At 34.1% G+C, this 18,578-nt stretch overlaps 1 protein-coding gene across 1 annotated transcript in view; it reads right to left on the reverse strand.

Annotated features, from left to right (window-relative positions):
• The window catches only part of LOC110105720 (peroxisome biogenesis protein 5), a 107,418-nt gene that overhangs the window by 31,873 nt on the left and 56,967 nt on the right, over nucleotides 1-18,578 (reverse strand). Inside the window, exons 7-12 of the mRNA XM_020835323.2 lie at nucleotides 15,140-15,310; nucleotides 14,804-14,994; nucleotides 14,110-14,356; nucleotides 13,880-13,964; nucleotides 7,174-7,283; nucleotides 6,589-6,813 (exon numbers count right to left, since the gene is read on the reverse strand). Of these exons, the coding sequence (XP_020690982.1) occupies nucleotides 6,589-6,813; nucleotides 7,174-7,283; nucleotides 13,880-13,964; nucleotides 14,110-14,356; nucleotides 14,804-14,994; nucleotides 15,140-15,310 (1,029 nt within the window). The remainder of the gene's footprint in view (nucleotides 1-6,588; nucleotides 6,814-7,173; nucleotides 7,284-13,879; nucleotides 13,965-14,109; nucleotides 14,357-14,803; nucleotides 14,995-15,139; nucleotides 15,311-18,578) is intronic.

Below are 18,578 nucleotides of genomic sequence, written 5' to 3' on the forward strand. Positions count from 1 at the left end.
TATATATATATATGTCAAATATATGTTACATATATCATATCTTTATCATTTCTTTTTTTTTTTGTAGTCCAGAATCAACTGGACTAATTTTATCATTTCTATAAATAATACAATCATCACAGGAGGCATGGTTTAAAATAATATCAATAAAATACTGATTTTCCATTTCATTTTTCCATAACCTTTTTCATTTATGCGTGTGGGTACATTGTGTCAACAATTAGTATCATAAGGGGTGTGTTCCATCAATCAACATGCACGTACAAGCATTCCTATTTAATTATTTCATTTACATATCATTCAAGATATTTCTATAATACATATGTTGAATCATGCCGACAATCTATAAATTCAAGATGACCATTCATTGAAATAGAAAATCTGATGCGGAAATTTTATAATAATCATTGACTAGCCAGTGTTGATTCAATGTAGTAAATTATAAAAAACAACATTATCACTATAAGAATAGGAACATGAGTACTCACCTTAAAGTTGAATGGCCTTGACAATTTGCTTTAGTCACCACTCTATTGTCAACTTAATACTTATATAATTACATTATTATTATCATACTTTATAATTTACCTCTAACTCAAATATTCTCCAATCTAATATTTAAATTTTCACCCATAAATTTTATAGTTCTAATAATAAAGATCCTAAATTGTCCTTCTTCTTTCTCTCTAATTAGTTAGTAAAATACCTGAATAGCACTTATATTTAATTTATTAAATTAATGATAAATTGTATTCTCCACACCAAAACCATATCATTTAAATATGGATAAAAATCATAATGTAATTATTATTAATTTCTATATTAAATAAGTTCTCTTTAATTAACTAATTAAATTTAATCTCATTTCTCTATACGAATTATTTTTAACTCATAAAGTGTTTGCTCTAATTATGAATTTATGATTTAACATAATATAAGCCAGGGTTTAAAATTGCGCAATTAGATTTCGAGGCATTTTTCATTCGTTAGACCTAAAAAGACTTGGTTAGAAAACATTAAAAATGACCTTTCTTTATTATATCTAAATGAGAATTTGACTCAAAACGGACTCAATGGAGAAAAAAAAATTCATGTAGTCGACCCAACGTAGTGGGATAAAGGCTTAATGTTGTTGTTGTAGGTGAAGCATAAGCTTAAGGCAAGCCTCAAAATCCAAAAATTGTATAAAGTGAAAATAAAAGTTTAAAATGACTTCTATATAATACTCAAATAATATGTTAAAGGATGATCTATTAACTTTTTATCAAGCTATGAAGTAACAAATTGATCTCTCCCCTGCCTCATCATGTCGAGTCTCATTTCTCACAATATATATTTTCATTTATTTCATTTATCTTTCTCTTTCATAAATGTTTCTCATCAACATAAAGAAGTGAGTGATACTCCAAAAGTTTTAAAGGAGGAGGTGGTGATGGTGGTGTGTGGCTTCCAAGTGTCCCAGAAGGCAGCTATGATGGTGGTGGCTACGATGGAGGTGAAGGGCTGGAGGTCGAGGCAGTCGAGAGGAAGTTGCTTCGGCTCGGGGTGCATTAAGGCATAAATTGTTTAGAACTTTAGTTTAGGATTTAGATGTGTTAAGAAAAAAATATATAAATAGGGTGAAGTGTATGCTTTGAGAAGTGTCTCAACCAAACTGAGGCGCATGTCTAATAAAAAAAGCTCGAGGCATAAGCGTTGTGGTATTTTACATCAGAATTGCGCTGAGGCGGGCCTCAAGGAAGCCTCATATTACACAATTTTAAATAATTACTTAATTTTAAACACTGTCATTGTCAGGTCCCATGTCCTGGATGAGAAAAGTGGAAGGTTGCATCAGGTTGTTGACAACCAGTGTAAAACTTGTCGAATAATCATGACATGAATCTTTTAATACATTGTGTTAATGCTAGGACATTCCCTGGAAGCGATGCGTTGTATCGTCTGAATACAACAACAAATATGCAAGGGTCGCTATAATGCGCCTGGGTATAGTGTTAAATAGGCAATGATTCCTCCATCATGGATAGGTGTGGGCAAAGAATCTAGTCCATGAAACTAAAATTAAGATATAAAATTGAACTATTATGAAAATTAATGAAATTAATAGATATTATGATTCATAGGAAATTAAATATTCTATGCATTCATGAAACTTAATGAGTTGGAGAGAAGGCTAAGGAAGTTGATAATTTAGGATTTAAACTATATTATTCTAGTATGAGTCATACTAAAAATGATGTAGGTGTCATTATAGATAAGAGTTTCAAGGATAATGTTGTAAAAATTAATAGAATAATAGATAGAATTAGAGCTTTAAAGATTGTTGTTGATGCTAAGATTACTAATATTATAAGCACTTATGCTCCTCAAATAGGTTTGAATATCTGTTTAAAATTAAAATTTTAGAATGATCTAAAATAATTAATACAAAAGATACTTCTCGAAGAAAGAGTTTTTATTGGAAGAAATTTAAATGGACATTTTGGTAAAGTGGTAGATGATTTTAAAAGCATTCATAGTGGCTATGAGTTTGAAACCACAATTAAAGGTGGTAAGATCATATTAGATTTTTCTTTAGCTCATGATTTTATAATTGCTAATATCTTATTTAAGAAAAAAGATGAGCATCTCATCACTTATAAGAATGGATATAGTAAAACTCAGATTGATTATTTTCTTATAAAAATATATCATTTAAATTGCAAAGATTGTAAAATTATTCCGGGTAAAAGTTTCTGTACCCAACATCACTTATTAGTTTTCTACTTAAAGATGAAAGGGACAGAAAACAAAAAAAAAATAAAGTAAATCGTTGTTCTAGGATTAGGAGGTATTTGAAGAATAATAATAAAAATATTTTTAAGAGTAATATTCTAACAAATAAAGATCCGAGCGAGTAAGCCAAAGCCAATAAAGAGCAGAGCGCGGAGCCCCTAGTCTAAGCGAGGCTGCAGATGTGAATCCAAAAGTATGGTCGTAAGTGCTTTCTCAGGAAAACCAGTATTTGAGAAAGTTAATATTATGTTGGAAAAAATAGCTAGTGATATTAAGAATATCGAAAAGATGTGTTTGGAGTATCAAATGGAAAAGTTACTAATAATAAAAATAGTTGGTGGTGGAATAAAAATGTGCGAAAAAATATAACAAATAAGAAAATTTGTTATAAAAATTGGTTTAGCCATAAAAATTCTGATAATTGGGAAAGATATAAAGAGGCTTGTAAAGAGTCTAAGAAAGCAATATGCGATGCAAAGATTTAAGCTTTTAATGATTTATATAATAGATTAAATGCTAAGAAGGGGCAAAAGCTATATGTATAAGTTAGCTAAACAAAGAGATAAGAATTGTAAGGATTTAGTTCAAGCAAAGTGTATTAAGGATGAAGATAAAAAAATATTTTTATTAGAAAAGGATATTCAACAAAGTTGGATGAAATATTTTGCTAAATTTTTTAATGAAGATTGTGAGAATGCAATTGACTTTAGTGACCTTAACAACCTAAATGAAAATGATTTTTTTTTTATTTTCATCGGCGTATTAGTAAAACCGAAGTTAAAGAGGATTTAAAAAAATTAAGTATGAAAAAGCTATTGGACCTAATGAAATTCTAATAGAGGTGTGAAAATGCTTAGGGGATGAAGGAAATTCTTGGCTTACTAAGCTTTTCAATATTATTTTGAAGACTAAAAATATACCATATGAGTGGAGAATGAGTGTGTTGATCCCTATTTTTAAGAATAAAGGTGACGGACAAGATTGTGTGAATTATAGAGAAATTAAGTTAATGTGTCATACTTTAAAATAATGGGAGAGAGTTATAGAGCATATGTTGCAGCGTGAGACTAATGTTTCTCAAAATCAATTTGGATTCATGCCAAGTAAGTCTACTACATAAGCTATATATTTATTGAAAGGTTCGATGGAGAATTATAGAAATAATGAGGATGTACATATGATTTTTAATGATTAATTAAAAACATATAATAAAGTTTCAAGAGAAGTGGTATGGAGAGTTCTACATAAGAAAGGGGTTAATAATGCTTAATTCAAGTCCTTAATGATATGTATGCAAGAGTTGTTACTTGTGTTCAAACACAAGATGGTCTGACCAAGTATTTTACTATTTTATTTGGATTACATTAAGGATCAACTTTAAGCACATAACTTTTTGCTTTAGTCATAAATGTTCTCACTAGACATTTGCAAGAGGTTGTACCCAGGTGGTATGCTTTTTGCTAATGATATTCTTCTTGTTGATAAGACTAGACTGGGAGTCGAATGTAAACTTGAATTATGAAGGTCAACCATAGAGTCTAAAGGCTTTCATTTCAGTATATCTAAAACTGAATATATGAAGTATAATTTTAGTAATGATAGATCTAGTGGGGGGATTGTGACTTTGGATGATCAAGTCATTAATAAGAGTATACATTTAGATATCTTGGATCAATTATTCAGAGTGATGGTGAAATAGATTGCGATATTATTAGTAGAATTCAAGTTGGATGATTGAAGTTGAGGAATGCATCGGGCTTGTTGTGTGATAGTAAAGTCCCTCTCAAGCTTAAGAGAAAATTCTATAAGATGGTAGTGAGACCCGCAATGTTTTATGGTGTTAAATGTTGCATTAAAAGAGAAGCATAATATTAAGTTAAGTGTTGCAATGATAAGATTTGAGTGAGTTTCCTTAGATGGTTTGGTCACATAAAACGATGACCTTCCAATGACTAGGTTAGAAAAGTAGATATATTAAATTTGACTTATAGTAAGAAAGGTAGAGGTATACCTAAAATGACTTGGTTAGAAAATATTAGAAATGACCTTTTTTATTAGATTTAGATGAGAATTTGACTCTTAACAAGACACAATGGAGAAAAAGGATTCATGTAGCTGATCTTATATAGTGGGATAAAGGCTTGTTGTTGTTGTTATTGTTGTTGCTGCTTAATTTATTCCTTATCTAATTAAAAAATCTCATATAGGAATTTCTCTCTTTTTATAAATTTGATGTAAAATCATAATATAATTACTATTATTTTCTATAATAAATTTTCATTATTTACTAATTCCTAAATAAATCCTTATTTACAAAAAAATAATCTTATCTTACCCTAATCGTGCTAAGCCCATGCCCATGCTAGACTCTTCCACGCCCGCTGCTCAAGCTCGGTCACTCTCTCCGATTTCCTTCTTCTTCCGCTATCTCTTTCTCTTTATCTCTTGGTTTCCCTCGCTTTCCTCTCTCTCTCTCTCTCTCTCTCTCTCTCTCTCTCTCTTATTTATAGGGATCAAATCCCTACGATTCCAAACAACGGAATCGATCGAACCCTTCATCTTTATTGTGCTATTATGAGACTCACCTTCTCAATAAAGAACGAAACAAACTCCCTTCCTCTTCCTGTACACAGGCAGCGTCGAACACTCCTCGTCCTCTTCCGCTTCATGAGATCAAGACTTTTCTCTTGTTCGGCTTCTGGGATTCTGGGCGACCTAAATGGTGTTGATTGAGCATTGTTTATCCCTTTCATCTTCTAACCTATGAGTAACGGAAGCGATTCCTTTACCTTCTTCGTCTTCCTCTTGTTTCCGTTGACTCCAGGGTAAGGAAATCGACATTTTTCAGTTCGGATATTATAGTTTGGGCTCTCAATTAATGTTCATATATTTTTAAATATATTTCATCTAATTGATTGAAGCTTATTTGAAGTTAGATCAGATCATTTGTGGTGTCGATGGATTCATCTTGTCATGACATTCAGTTTGACTATAAATTTGCTCAAAACCGCATGCCAGCGGTCCTGAATTCAATTTTGCAAGCTTCCAATTCAAATATTGCCTCAAGATTTGTGTCGATCGAGCAAAATTTTTTTTTTGTGACGTATCAATTACTATCTTATAATTATTTTCTGAGGATAGAAATATTTGAATTTACCAATCTTTATTTTTAATTTTTTTTCCCAAATCTCAATAGATATCTCCACCTAACCCTTACATGGTTTCACAAAGAAACACCTAAATCAACAAAAAGAAATGCAAAACAAAAATAAAATTATAAAGTAGGTTTTAAATTAAGGTTTTTTTTGGACGGCTTTCTTACTGCTTCTTAAAGCAGCTTTTAAGTACCAAATTAAAATTTTTATACTAGAAAGTTGTTCTAAACGAAGCCTGATCTTAAGTGTGATATACAACCCAAAGGATGCAAATAAAATGAATAAAATGAGAAATCAATTATGCAAGAGTTTAGTTTAATTCTTGCCATTAAATTACAGAGTAACCGGTTCATAATATAAGAAAGCCCAAGAAGAACAACAACAGAAGGTTAGCTACAAATTAGAAACTAAAAGAGACCACAGTTGGAAATTTCAAAACAGTGACCAAGGAGAAAATACTAGGATTATACAGCGTATTCATAATGAAATTAAATAATTCAAAGGTTAAGTAGATAATATGATGACAAAATATGTAGAAAGATAGCCGTATCAAATGAATAGCTATATGAGAAAGATAAACGTCATCAGAGAATAAAGTTAATCAAGTAAAATTAACTGGTTTAATCACCAATGTGCAAAGTACAAATAAAAAAAGAACCTGTTGATACGCCAATATTGCATCTTCACTGTGGACACTGTTTGCTTGAGTTGCACCAAGTTTGTTCCAGAGAGAGTAGTCATGTGGCTTGAGTTTCAGTGCCGTTTCAAATGATTGTATAGCTTTATCATACTCCCTTGATACATTGTACATCACACCAAGAACTATATGTACATCAGCATCCTCAGGTGACAACTGAGCAGCTTCATTGAACAATCTTGCGATCTGGAAATATTGAATATTTAATCAGTATACCGGTGACTTGGGAAATTCAAATTAAAAAGCTCTTGCTAGCTGTATTAGTTCTTGAATGAAAGGCAACAATCATTTCATTTATGTTGTTCGAGAACATCATTTTTTTTTAACACAAGGACCCTTGTAACACTTGTTATGTGTATCTGGAAAGAAATTAGAATTAAAATTGTCATTGAATGTAAATAAACTAAAGGCTAACTGAATATGAATAAGAGTTGTTCCACACTAGCATGAGGAAACATAACTCATATGATAAATACCTCATGTTACTTTGCAAGCCTAACAGCAAGAAATCAGAAAAACTTCAATATCATTTCCTTGGGTACTTACATCAGTATGAAAAAGAGAACTAGACTGTTCTGGGGGAGCAAGAGTTCTATATTTGGGATGATTTTGAAGCCATTTGTACAGATACCTAAGAGCTTCCGCTTGCTCTAATTCTGAAATTTGTAGAATACAAAAACAGAGAAAGGTCAGATCCTCAATATTAGAGCAAAGATATGCAATTTGAAAACTCAAACTAACATAATAAAATGCTGTTGATATAATATATGAATTCTAGCATATCTAATTTTTTTAGAAAATGAATTAGTATTATTTTTTATCATAATATTTCCTCATTATTGAAAATATTCTTCTTTATCCTATGTTTCTTAAATATATCCTTCTATTGCCTCTATATATAGGCACATGTATGCTTATAGACTTATAGACTTATACTATAAAAATCATTCAGTAAATATGTGGATCTTTCTAATTCTGTCAATTCTAACATGTTGTTAGAGCCTATCGCACCCTGTATGCCTCATCATTGCCTTTCAATTGACTTTCTGATTTCCTTGCTTAATATAGCCTGCTGGCATCCTCCTACTTGATCATCACAGATTTTCTCCTTGTTGATCTACAAGTTGTTGTCTTCCATAAAGAAATGGTAGTGGAGCTAATTGTACCACCGTAACCGCAAGCATTTCAAAGGCAGCCATTATTATAGTCATCTGTTCTTTCAGACCACAGCAACCTTCAATCCATAATATCTCCTCATAATCATAGATTTAGGATCCATATAACCACAAAGGGCATCATTCACAATCCCTAATTTTACCATGACAAGCTTTCCTACGTGCTGGAAGTAGTATCTAATACCAAAATACATAATCCGAAAATGGGGCGCAGAATTATCTGGAACAAAGGAATTGGACTTTCTATGTAATGCATTGGGAATGAGTTTTGCCTTGAACAGAAATTCATTATTAACAACAAAATAGAAAAGAGGACAACAAGTGGTTAATATTGGCGTCCTTTAAAAGGGCTATACTTAGAGCCTATAAAAGTAGAACCACTTGAATGAGCTGAGGGTGGTTGTAAACAGCTATGAAAAGTGAGAGAAAAGAGGTTGTGATTCCCTGATGTGCTGAAACCAGAAAACAAACAGGGAGAGAGATAGTTGAATGACATTGGATGAGAGATAAAATGACATCGAGCAAGAAAGACTCACTTCTTTTGGTTTAATTTTAAAATTAGAATCCTAAAGACCTCTATTTATTGAAAAACAACAGTCAATTCATGTTGATCCATAAAGCATCAATTTAGGAAACATTATCCGAAATTTCCTAAATCATTTCAAATTATGGCCAACCATCTCTTAAAAATAGCTAACTACTCAGATTCTTTCCTTAAAACTAGTAGATTGTTAGGATAAGTATATTTAGTCACTCATTCATTTTTATAATATAAGCTATATATATATATATACACACACATAACTAGCAGCATTGATACAAAAGAATCATGAGCTACTTCTGCCTCATACAGAGATGCAAGGAGTGGACTCCCACGGAGAAGAGTCAAATACAAGAAGAGGGAAATAAAAGAAGTGAGAGTGAGTAGGATTGAGACTAAGAGAGAGCACCAAAAGGAAAGTGCGAAAGAAAGGTGGTTGAGGAAGATCTGTGAAACCATTCCGAACAGGACACCGATTGAATTGCGCTAGATTCAATTTTAATTAGAACTATTTTATGTTTGAAATGAAAATGCATATTATTCCAAAGGTCTTATATTGCTGTAATTTAGAAGCATGATATACTCACTGAGTTGTGACTCACTTTTTGTGCGCAAAAACATTCAAAAGTATTATTTGATAAGCTAAAATGAGTAGAAGATGTGATGTATCGTAGGCATGACGCTCACAGAGAAAAGTATTTATAACATTTTATTTTAAATTTTTGAGGTTTTAATGGCTCATTCTCTGTATAGGAAATAGATTGTTAGTAAACGAAAATTTAATTAATTGTCCGGCCATCTGTTCCTGCCTTATTAATTTGAAACTCCGGAACGAGTCGTGAAATGAATGATAGACTTAAATTAAGAGAAGAAAAATATTTAATTATTTCTTTTCTCCTTCCTTCGCAATCTGCTCCCACTTCGTTAATTCAAGCCTCCAGGTTGGGTCCTAACATGTATAATAGGCATAAATTAAGAGAAGAGAAATATTTAATTATTCATTTTCTCCTTCGCAAGTAAAAAAAAAATTAATTGTTTTGACTAATATAAATTAAATTAGAAACTATAAATGCATATTATTTTTATTCTTGAAATTGCTATAATATAGAATTGTAATTACCTATTAAATTGTTGTATGACTCAATCTATTAGTTGATATTCATTTTCAGGAAAGACTTCTTTGAATTAAATAGAGAAGAATTTATATAAAGAAGAAGAGAAAATGAGAATAGATATTAAAAAATATTTATATTGTGTTTAATTATTTTGTTTGAGATGCATGAAACAAAACTGATTTATGTATAATTAAAATATGAACAAAACTTTATTTGTTTGTGGTAATTTATAATTTAGAATATGTTATTATTGAATTATTTAGAATGGTAATAGAAAAGAATTAAACTACCATCAGAATGACCTGCCCAACCAACTACTCCTGTCTTGGTATTCCAAACTCTCAGGCTGGTCTGTGACATTTGCAATTTTAACCTTCCAAGAGTAATTTTGCAAATATTCTTGAGCCTTCTTGATCACATAAAAACCTCTCAAATGTTTGTGCTTATAAACTCAAAATGTACCAAGCCAGAATACACTAACCAGACGTGTAGTCTTAAACCTATATTGTTGTCAACTCAAAGAAACCAAAACAAGGTCCACGACCAATTTTAAAACCTCAGTTATGCTTATCAGTACATGCTGAATAACTTTTCTCCAAATATTTCTCCATATTACAAGCAGAGATTTTTTTTTACTGGTCACCAACAATGCCAAAAGCATAATTGACTAAATTACAATGCAGAAACCATTCTTACTCGCTAAAATGACTCCATAGGATAAGCATATAAAACAAAGCAAACTAAAGTCCTATCTCTGGGTGCATGGCTTTTTAAGTGCAGTGAAGTATGCACCACATGTTGCACTCGACTAAACAAAATACCACCTAGAGAAATTACTTTAATGAAATTAATGGCCACTCCCCCCAATAACAATCCAAGAAAACACAGAAATAATGTGTTCTGAACATATGCCATCAGAAGTCTTCAGAAGTTGTACATAGACATGATTTTTCCAGTTCAATATCCTAATCTTAATGGTTAATCTGGAAGTTTCATGATATGTTAAGGCGTCCATTTGGGAATCCCAACTAGAGGACAGACCATCAGAAATCACCTTAAGGCTCTTATGATGTTTCACAATAAAATTCTGTCCAACAAAGGTCTGTTAGATGCCCTAAAATCTTGAATCTCAAAATATTTCACAAAACTGAATGACATCAATTAACTACGAGATGACATGCTCGAAAATATAGCTGCCATATATGATCAAAATATAAGTTATTCCCAATGATTGTTGGGCAGACTTGAGTTATAACCTGTTAATACCTAACTCATCATTTAAGTGAATCTAGTCAAATGAACTCAGTTAACAAAGATACTTTCTTTTTGGGGAAGCATGTTTGAGTGGCTTTAAACTTAGAGACAATGAGAAATAAGTATATATGTGAAAAGGTTGGAGTTGCTCCAGTGGAAGATAAAATTAGAGAGTCGCCATAGATGATATGGTCACATAAAACGTCGGGCCTTCCGATGACTAGTTAGGAGAGTAGATACATTAAATCTAATCTATGTTAAGAAAGATAGAGATAGACCTAATGATGCAGGCAAAAATTCCGGGGATGGGGGGACCGAGGACCTCAGCCCACAAAGAGTAACGAAAATAAGAAACTCCTACGTAATAAGACGAACAAACTCTTACATTTCAAATCAAAAACAGACTTAGAAATTAAAAAAAAACAAAACTTACAACACAGATTAAAATTAAACGACTTACAAACTTGAATATAATAGTAAGACACCCTAAACTTGCTTCACTTAGAGACGAAGGATACAGATGGGGTGGTCACTTGCGGAGAGACGAAAGAGGTTAGAAGCCAAGAAGAAGGGTGGAAAGAGCTCGCAAGATTTCCAAAGGAGGTGAAAGAAGAAGGTGGACAAAGCTCGCAAGCTTCTCCAAGAAAAGCTGCAGATTTCTTTTCAAAAATTCATATATCACTTTTTCAAAACATTACATAACCCCTCATATTTATAGGTATGAAAACGGGAATACAAACGGACACAACATTTAATTCCCATAGGAATCCAAACAACACAAGCCATGGAAAAGCCCCCTTGCTTTTCACGGAAAAACAACCCAGCTAGGGAACCGAGGAAACAGCCACGGGAACCCAAGAGGCCGCACAGAACTGAGGCGCCAAAAGCCACGGGAAGGCCCCCAGTTCGGAAAACCAGCAGCCACCGTGAGAACCAAGGAGCCATGCACGGAAAACAGCAGCCAACTGTGGAGGCCAAGGAGCAACGGCATGGGAGAACAAACTTCCTTGGGATTCCAAAAGCCATTTTGGAATCCCAAGGGACAACTTAAATTAAGACATAAAAAACAATAATAAAATAACATTAATTAAAAGATAACTATGAACAAAAACTTAGCTAATAATGAGCTAACCCTTAGATCAATAAATGAACTAAAGACCAACTCATAAATGAGCTAAATTCCAACTCAAATTTCATTAAGCTTGTAAGCTTAAGGGAAGTCAAATCCAACTTATTTTGGGTTTGAATTGACCCCCCCTTGCCTACATCAGACTCCCCTTCTTGAGAACTCATCTCCCAATGTTAGCTTTTAATTCTTCTAAGGAGGTGAAGATGGTGCATTCAATTCATTGATCAAATCTTTATATTTCTGCATGATCTCATCTCGTTCTCTCAGGAATTTATCTTGTAAACGCTGCTTTTTCTTCATATACCTTTCTGTACGTAGGTGCATCCATGATTGAAGTTTGTACAATTCATACTCCAGAGGATTTGTTCAGTTAGATGGAATCCACTATCCTTGGACTTCCTAACTTGCTTTGATACCAAACGATGTGGGCAAAAATTCGGGGGATGGGGGGACCCTAGGACCTCAGCCCACAAAGAGTAACGAAAATAAGAAACTCCTACGTAATAAGACGAACAAAATCTTACATTTCAAATCTAAAACAAACTTAGAAATTAAAAAAAACAAAACTTACAACACAGATTAAAATTAAAGGACTTACAAACTTGAATCTAATAGTAAGACACCCTAAACTTGCTTCACTTAGAGACGAAGGATACAGATGTGGTGGTCACTTGCGGAGAGACAAAAGAGGTTAGAAGCTAAGAAGAAGGGTGGAAAGAGCTTGCAAGATTTCCAAAGGAGGTGGAAGAAGAAGGTGGACAAAGCTCGCAAGCTTCTCCAAGAAAAGCCGCAAATTTCTTTTCAAAAATTCATATATCACTCTTTCAAAACATTACATAACCCCTCATATTTATAGGTATGAAAGGGGGAATACAAACGGACACAACATTTAATTCCCATAGGAATCCAAACAACACAAGCCATGGAAAAGCCCCCTTGCTTTTCACGGAAAAACAGCCCAGCCAGGGAACCGAGGAAACAGCCACGGGAAACCAAGAGGCCGCACGGAACCGAGGCGCCAAAACCACGGGAAGGCCCCCAGTTCAAAAACCAGCAGTCACCGTGGGAACCAAGGAGCCATTCACGAAAAACAGCAGCCAACCGTGGAAGCCAAGGAGCCACGGCATGGGAGAACAAACTTCCTTGGGATTCCAAAAGCCATTTTGGAATCCCAAGGGACAACTTAAATTAAGACATAAAAAACAATAATAAAATAACATTAATTAAAAGACAACTATGAACTAAAACTTAGCTAATAATGAGCAAATCCATAGATCAATAAATGAACTAAAGACCAACTCATAAATGAGCCAGCTCAAATTTGTAAGCTTAAGGGAAGTTAAATCCAACTTATTTTGAGTTTGAGTTGACCCCCCCCTGCCTACATCACCTAAAAAAGGAGAAAAATTATTCATGTAGATGACCCCATGTAGTGGGTTAAAGGTTTGATGTTGTTTTTATTGTTGTTGTTGTTGTCGTTGTTGGGGAAGCATGTTTGAGCATATTTTTCTCAATATTCCTAAATATCAATCTTCATGGCAAATTTGAGAGCTGTATTGTACAGCTTCTTATGCACCCAACATCACAATGTTTGTCATTCTGTAATGCCAAATAACCAACCAAAATAGTAGACTCTTAAATTTTGGAAGAAAATTTAAGGAAATAAAAATCAAAATTGGCTTAGGAGAATCCCCGAGGCGTTGAAAACACAACAAAAGTTTTTAGAATGCAACATAACAGAAATGATTATTGAATACCAAACGTAGAAAAGATGAAAATTTAAGGCAATTACTTGCAGAAATGTATGGTTTTACAAAATACTGTGATTCCTTGCATAAGACAACAATCAAGCAGAGAAGCATGTCATATTTACAAATGAGTAAGAAAAAGAGCAGTCACCGAAACTTTAGACATACTAATCTGTAATGGAGACCAAAGAATGAAATACCATACTAATAGGCAGTCTAGTGGAAGTAAAGCAAACTCTTCAAGCTGATAACATAAATATCAAAATGATTGGATGAAGGGTGGTACTTGCCATTAGTATAACTGACGCCGAGAGCAAGAAGTACTTCAAGATTTGTTGGATCAACTTCTTGTGCACGCATCATGGACGCAATAGCCTGTTAAATGACCGGAATATGCCATAATCTTCCAAAAAAAAAAAAGAAAAGCTAAAATACACCAAAATATACCGCCAAAAGTTTTGATATTAAGAATAAGTTCATCCAAAATTTCCATCTAAACTCCAAATAGAAAGTACTTAACCTGCTGATCATCGTCATTTTCTGCATGAGTAATTCCAAGAAATCTCCAACCTTCAGCATTGTCAGGGTTCTTTAGTACTTCAGCCTCCAATGCAAGTACAGCTTCACTTAAAAGCCCCTTGCGGAAGAGTTCTTGGCCCTCTTTTAAAGGGTTAGGGTGACCAACATAAGGATTTATATCGGAAAACACATACACCCCTCTTGAAGCACTTGATTTTTGTTTGAAAGCTAGTTGTTCATCAAGGTAACTGTATATAGAAGATTATAAGTTCACTAAAATAAAAGCTTTTTCCATACAAAAAACATAGAACCAAAATAAATTTGTTTAATTAAACAGAATCTTGCAGTAAATTAATGCCCGTTTGACACAATCAGCACTTCTACTTTCTTAGGTGTGGGTGAAGCTGAGAAAGCAGCTTTGGTAGGCATGTGGCAGCAAAAACTGCCTGCATGCAATGAGCCAAGATGTATAGGCGTGGCAGCTGCCAAAGCACTATCCTGCAGCCCGACTGTGAAACCAAATAAGGCCTAAAAAGGCAGTTTTTAATTTTTTTAAATTTTATAAAATCAAATACTCAAATATAATTCTGCACTGATGCTGAATGGTCACAAACCAGTGAATAAGCAAATCAAAATTCTCATGATAGTAAAAGTTTCATACATATTTTCTGTATCTGATTAAATAAGAGGCTTACTCATCATAAGCATCTGCCCATCTGTCAGCAGCACTTTCGTCAAAAGCTCTTTCAGCAACCTGCTGCCCAAATTCTTCTCCCCAATCCTGAACATGCAGTTTGGAGAACTCGTTGACCCACTGATCATCAACTTCCTCCTTCTGATGCTCTTTAGCAAACTCATTAATCCAATTATTTGTTCCCTGCGGAAGCTGAGAACCAAAACTTGGTCAATTTTGTACTTCTAATGACAATTTATAGTGAGTCCATTTAGTCATACCTTAAGCAATCCAAATGAAAATCAATTGTATTTTAAATGATTTCAGGATATAAAAATAAAGCATGCAAAAGAATTGCCTGTTCCCGGACAAACTGATCAGCCCACGGGCTAGAACTTTGGTTGTACTGCATCTGAAATTCATTGGCCCAATCACCTGAGACACTCTGAGTAGCTGGTTTGATTTGATTTTCATCAACTATCAGCTCACCTCGACTCATCTTTGATACAAACTGAAGGAACTTTGAGTTCTGTACAATACAAAATATGGTTAAATCATTTGCATCAATCCTCATTATCCAAAGCTAACAAAACAAATACCCAATATGTCTTCGTGCTCATAGAAGTTATAGGGATATTTATAATAGTAGAAAAGAAGAAGCATATAAGCAAAATTGCATAGCCCAAACAAAGAATCTCAATGTAGAGCATCAGATTAGTGCATGAATCACCAAATACAGTCAATAAAGCTATTCTGAAGTCTTTACACTTTACAGTTTCTAGGCATACCAGGTCTGCTTAAAAAAGCAGATGTTGGTCATCAAATAGGATGAAACCCCTGCTTTTACAAGTTCAACTAGGACAGTAGTTTGAAGCGCCATTGTCTGATAACTGAACGGTTGCTCATTCTAAGAACTAAAAACCTAACAACTGGTTATTCTAATAAATGATCCCTGAGCATTTCAACATGCGCACAGTGTTCAGACATCTTTTGAGCAAGATTTCAAAATAAAAACAAAGTAATAGAATCACAAAAGAACGCAACATGAACATTATCATCATAAATGACATTCTATTCCGTGCATCAAGGTAACAAATGAAAAAGCGACCACTAGCAAAAAGAGCCCTCAAGGGTCACATAGTGCTCAATTCAATGATGAAATATTACTTACCACATCACTTGGTATCCAATTCATAAAAAAGACAACTATGAACAGAATGCACCTAAAAAAATGAATAAAGACTGTTTAGACTGGAAGAAGAGTACAAGCTCACTCAATCATGGAGCAATCCACCAATTCCAACAAAAGTAAAAAGTTATCTCGAAAGGAACATGAAAAGATTGGTCAATATCAGTTCCTAAATAAAAGGAAATAAAATGCTTGGATTTTCAATTAGATGAAGAATAAACATGCCCAATGAAGAATGACCTTCATGGACAAGCTATGCAAATCTGACTCTAACCTGATGATTAATCTCCAGAAATAAAAGGTCTAACCAAGTTCTAGAAATCTTCATTTTCAAGCATAGGCAACAAGCAAATAGTAATTATATATATATATTTTTTTTATCAGCACGGTACATCAAAACAAAGAATGGATGGTTTTCTCCTCCAAAAAATTATCATTAGGCATTTCCTTCAATGTAAGAAATACTTAATAATAAATATATCAAACAGATAGAACTATAACACGTCCTGATAGTATGATAGTCTTAAACGGTGAAAAATGTTTCATAATAAATGCACCAAATATATAGAGTTACAACATGTCATGATATGACTAAAGGATGAACTATTGATTGTTTTGTTAAAGAGTGCCCTGTTATGGTAACTGTATGGGGGCCCAATGAGAGGTGGCCAAAATTAGATCTATCAATTGTCAGATGGGCCAACCCTCACCCAGACTGAATTCAAATAGTTTCAAATAAGATTCAATTTGGTTCAGATTAAAGTAGACCTGTGATAGACCAGTCCAACCGGTCCATACGGGACCGGCTTATGGATATAGAGGTGGAATTATCCGCCTCCTACATATGGCGAGCAAACTGCTAGGTTCCAAAGAGCTTTTTAGGAAGGTTTTTTTAGGGAGTTGGGAGGGAAAATTGAATATAGGGATTGTTAAGGGATTTTCTTTTGACTTGTATGCATTAAATAATTTGTTTTCCTAAGATTATGGCATTTTGAATTTGGCTGAAATTTGAGATCTCTCAAGTTTTGGTTTTGAGCTCTATCAGCGTCTAGAGATTTGGGAGAGATAGATCCTCCTCTCGAATAGAGGATCAATTGTATCTTGATATTTTCCGTTTCCCTTTTATCAAATAATACAAATTATCTACTGTTTTCATGATTTTGTGTGGATTTCTGTGGAGAATTCTCGCTGTTTTCCGAGGATTGATAAGAAATAGTTGAGATCTACAAGTGTTTCCTATCAAATTGGTATCAGAGCAGATTTTGGGACCATCGTGGGATGGTTTTCTGAAATTTCAGCGGCAGTTTTTGATGTTAAACATATAAGGAAACAGGAATTGCTTAGGAATTAATAAAAAGTTGTTAAGCTTTGCTAAATTTAAAGTCAATGTTTCACCAAGATAAGAATCTAGGATTTCTTAGTTGCAATTGTGCTTTGGTATGCAGTTACAAGAAAGGTTAATAAGACAAATTAAAATAAGAACAAAAATGTAGAAACACTAGATGTCAAAAGTAACAAAATCCACCGTTTAACAAATAGAAGGTTCACCTCGAGTTCCCCTCACTTTCACACTTGATGGTGGGGTCAACGGGAGAATAATTTCAGAAAGACTAGAGATGCCACCGAAAAAAAGAGAACGCATGTAGTCTTGCTCAACGAAAAGTTTGTCGGAGGGGGAGAAGTTGGTGGATGTCTGATGATTCGCCAATGTTCAGAGGGTTGGTGTTCTTCAATAGCAGATGTCAATGTGAATAGGATGCGGTCGACGTAGTCGTCAACGGTGTCGTCGTTCTCCAAGTTGAGGTTGAAGAAGGGAGACCGGAGAATCTCCACTCGTCCTTGAGGATCATACACGAAGTCGTGGTTAGGATCGACCATTCATGGAGAGGAGGCCAGTTTGCGAAGCTTAACCCTTGGAGGTGTATGAAGTAGTGGAGAAGAGAAGGAAAGAGGGAAGTGGAGAGTGGGGAATTTCGGTAGGGTTAAAGGATGAGATCCCTTGGGTTTTGGCTTTTAGTTTAGGTGGAGGGAAAAGAATCAATTAGAATAATTTCAGATTTTTGTAAGTGGAAAGTGAGGGAATATTTGAAATTCAAATCTCCCTTAATGGGGAATTAATTAGGCGGGATTGGAGAGAGGGTCCGGCGGTTTAAGGGATTTAATTAATAGAGAGGGGATTTAATTGGAGAGAGAAAATGAAAGGGAGAGGGGAAAGAAGGTGTCCACATTCGATGTATGTGACTTGCATTAATTGTTGATTAGAGAATCAAATCTTAATTAAGTTCAAATTTTAAGTGATTAAAGGATCTCCAAAATAGGTGTAGGCTATTTAGGAAGGAATTTAAAATTCAAATTCAATTGAATTTAAATTAAGAAACTTTCCAAACATGAGTTTGGTTAAATTAGAAAAGTATTGAAGTTGTAATTGAAGGGAAATCAAGGGGGTGGGGGATGGGTAGGTCGGCGGCTAGGGGAAGTTGGCTAGGCCAGCGGCTAGGGGAAACAGGGTGGGTCTTGGGTTCGGTGGGGAGGTCTTGGCGGTGGAGCTTGGGCCGTGGGGTGGATGGGAGAAGGGGGAGATGGCTATGGAGGAGATGGAGGGGAATTT

The sequence above is a fragment of the Dendrobium catenatum genome, unplaced genomic scaffold, assembly GCF_001605985.2.
Source record: "Dendrobium catenatum unplaced genomic scaffold, ASM160598v2 fragScaff_scaffold_955, whole genome shotgun sequence".
Lineage (NCBI taxonomy): Eukaryota > Viridiplantae > Streptophyta > Magnoliopsida > Asparagales > Orchidaceae > Dendrobium > Dendrobium catenatum.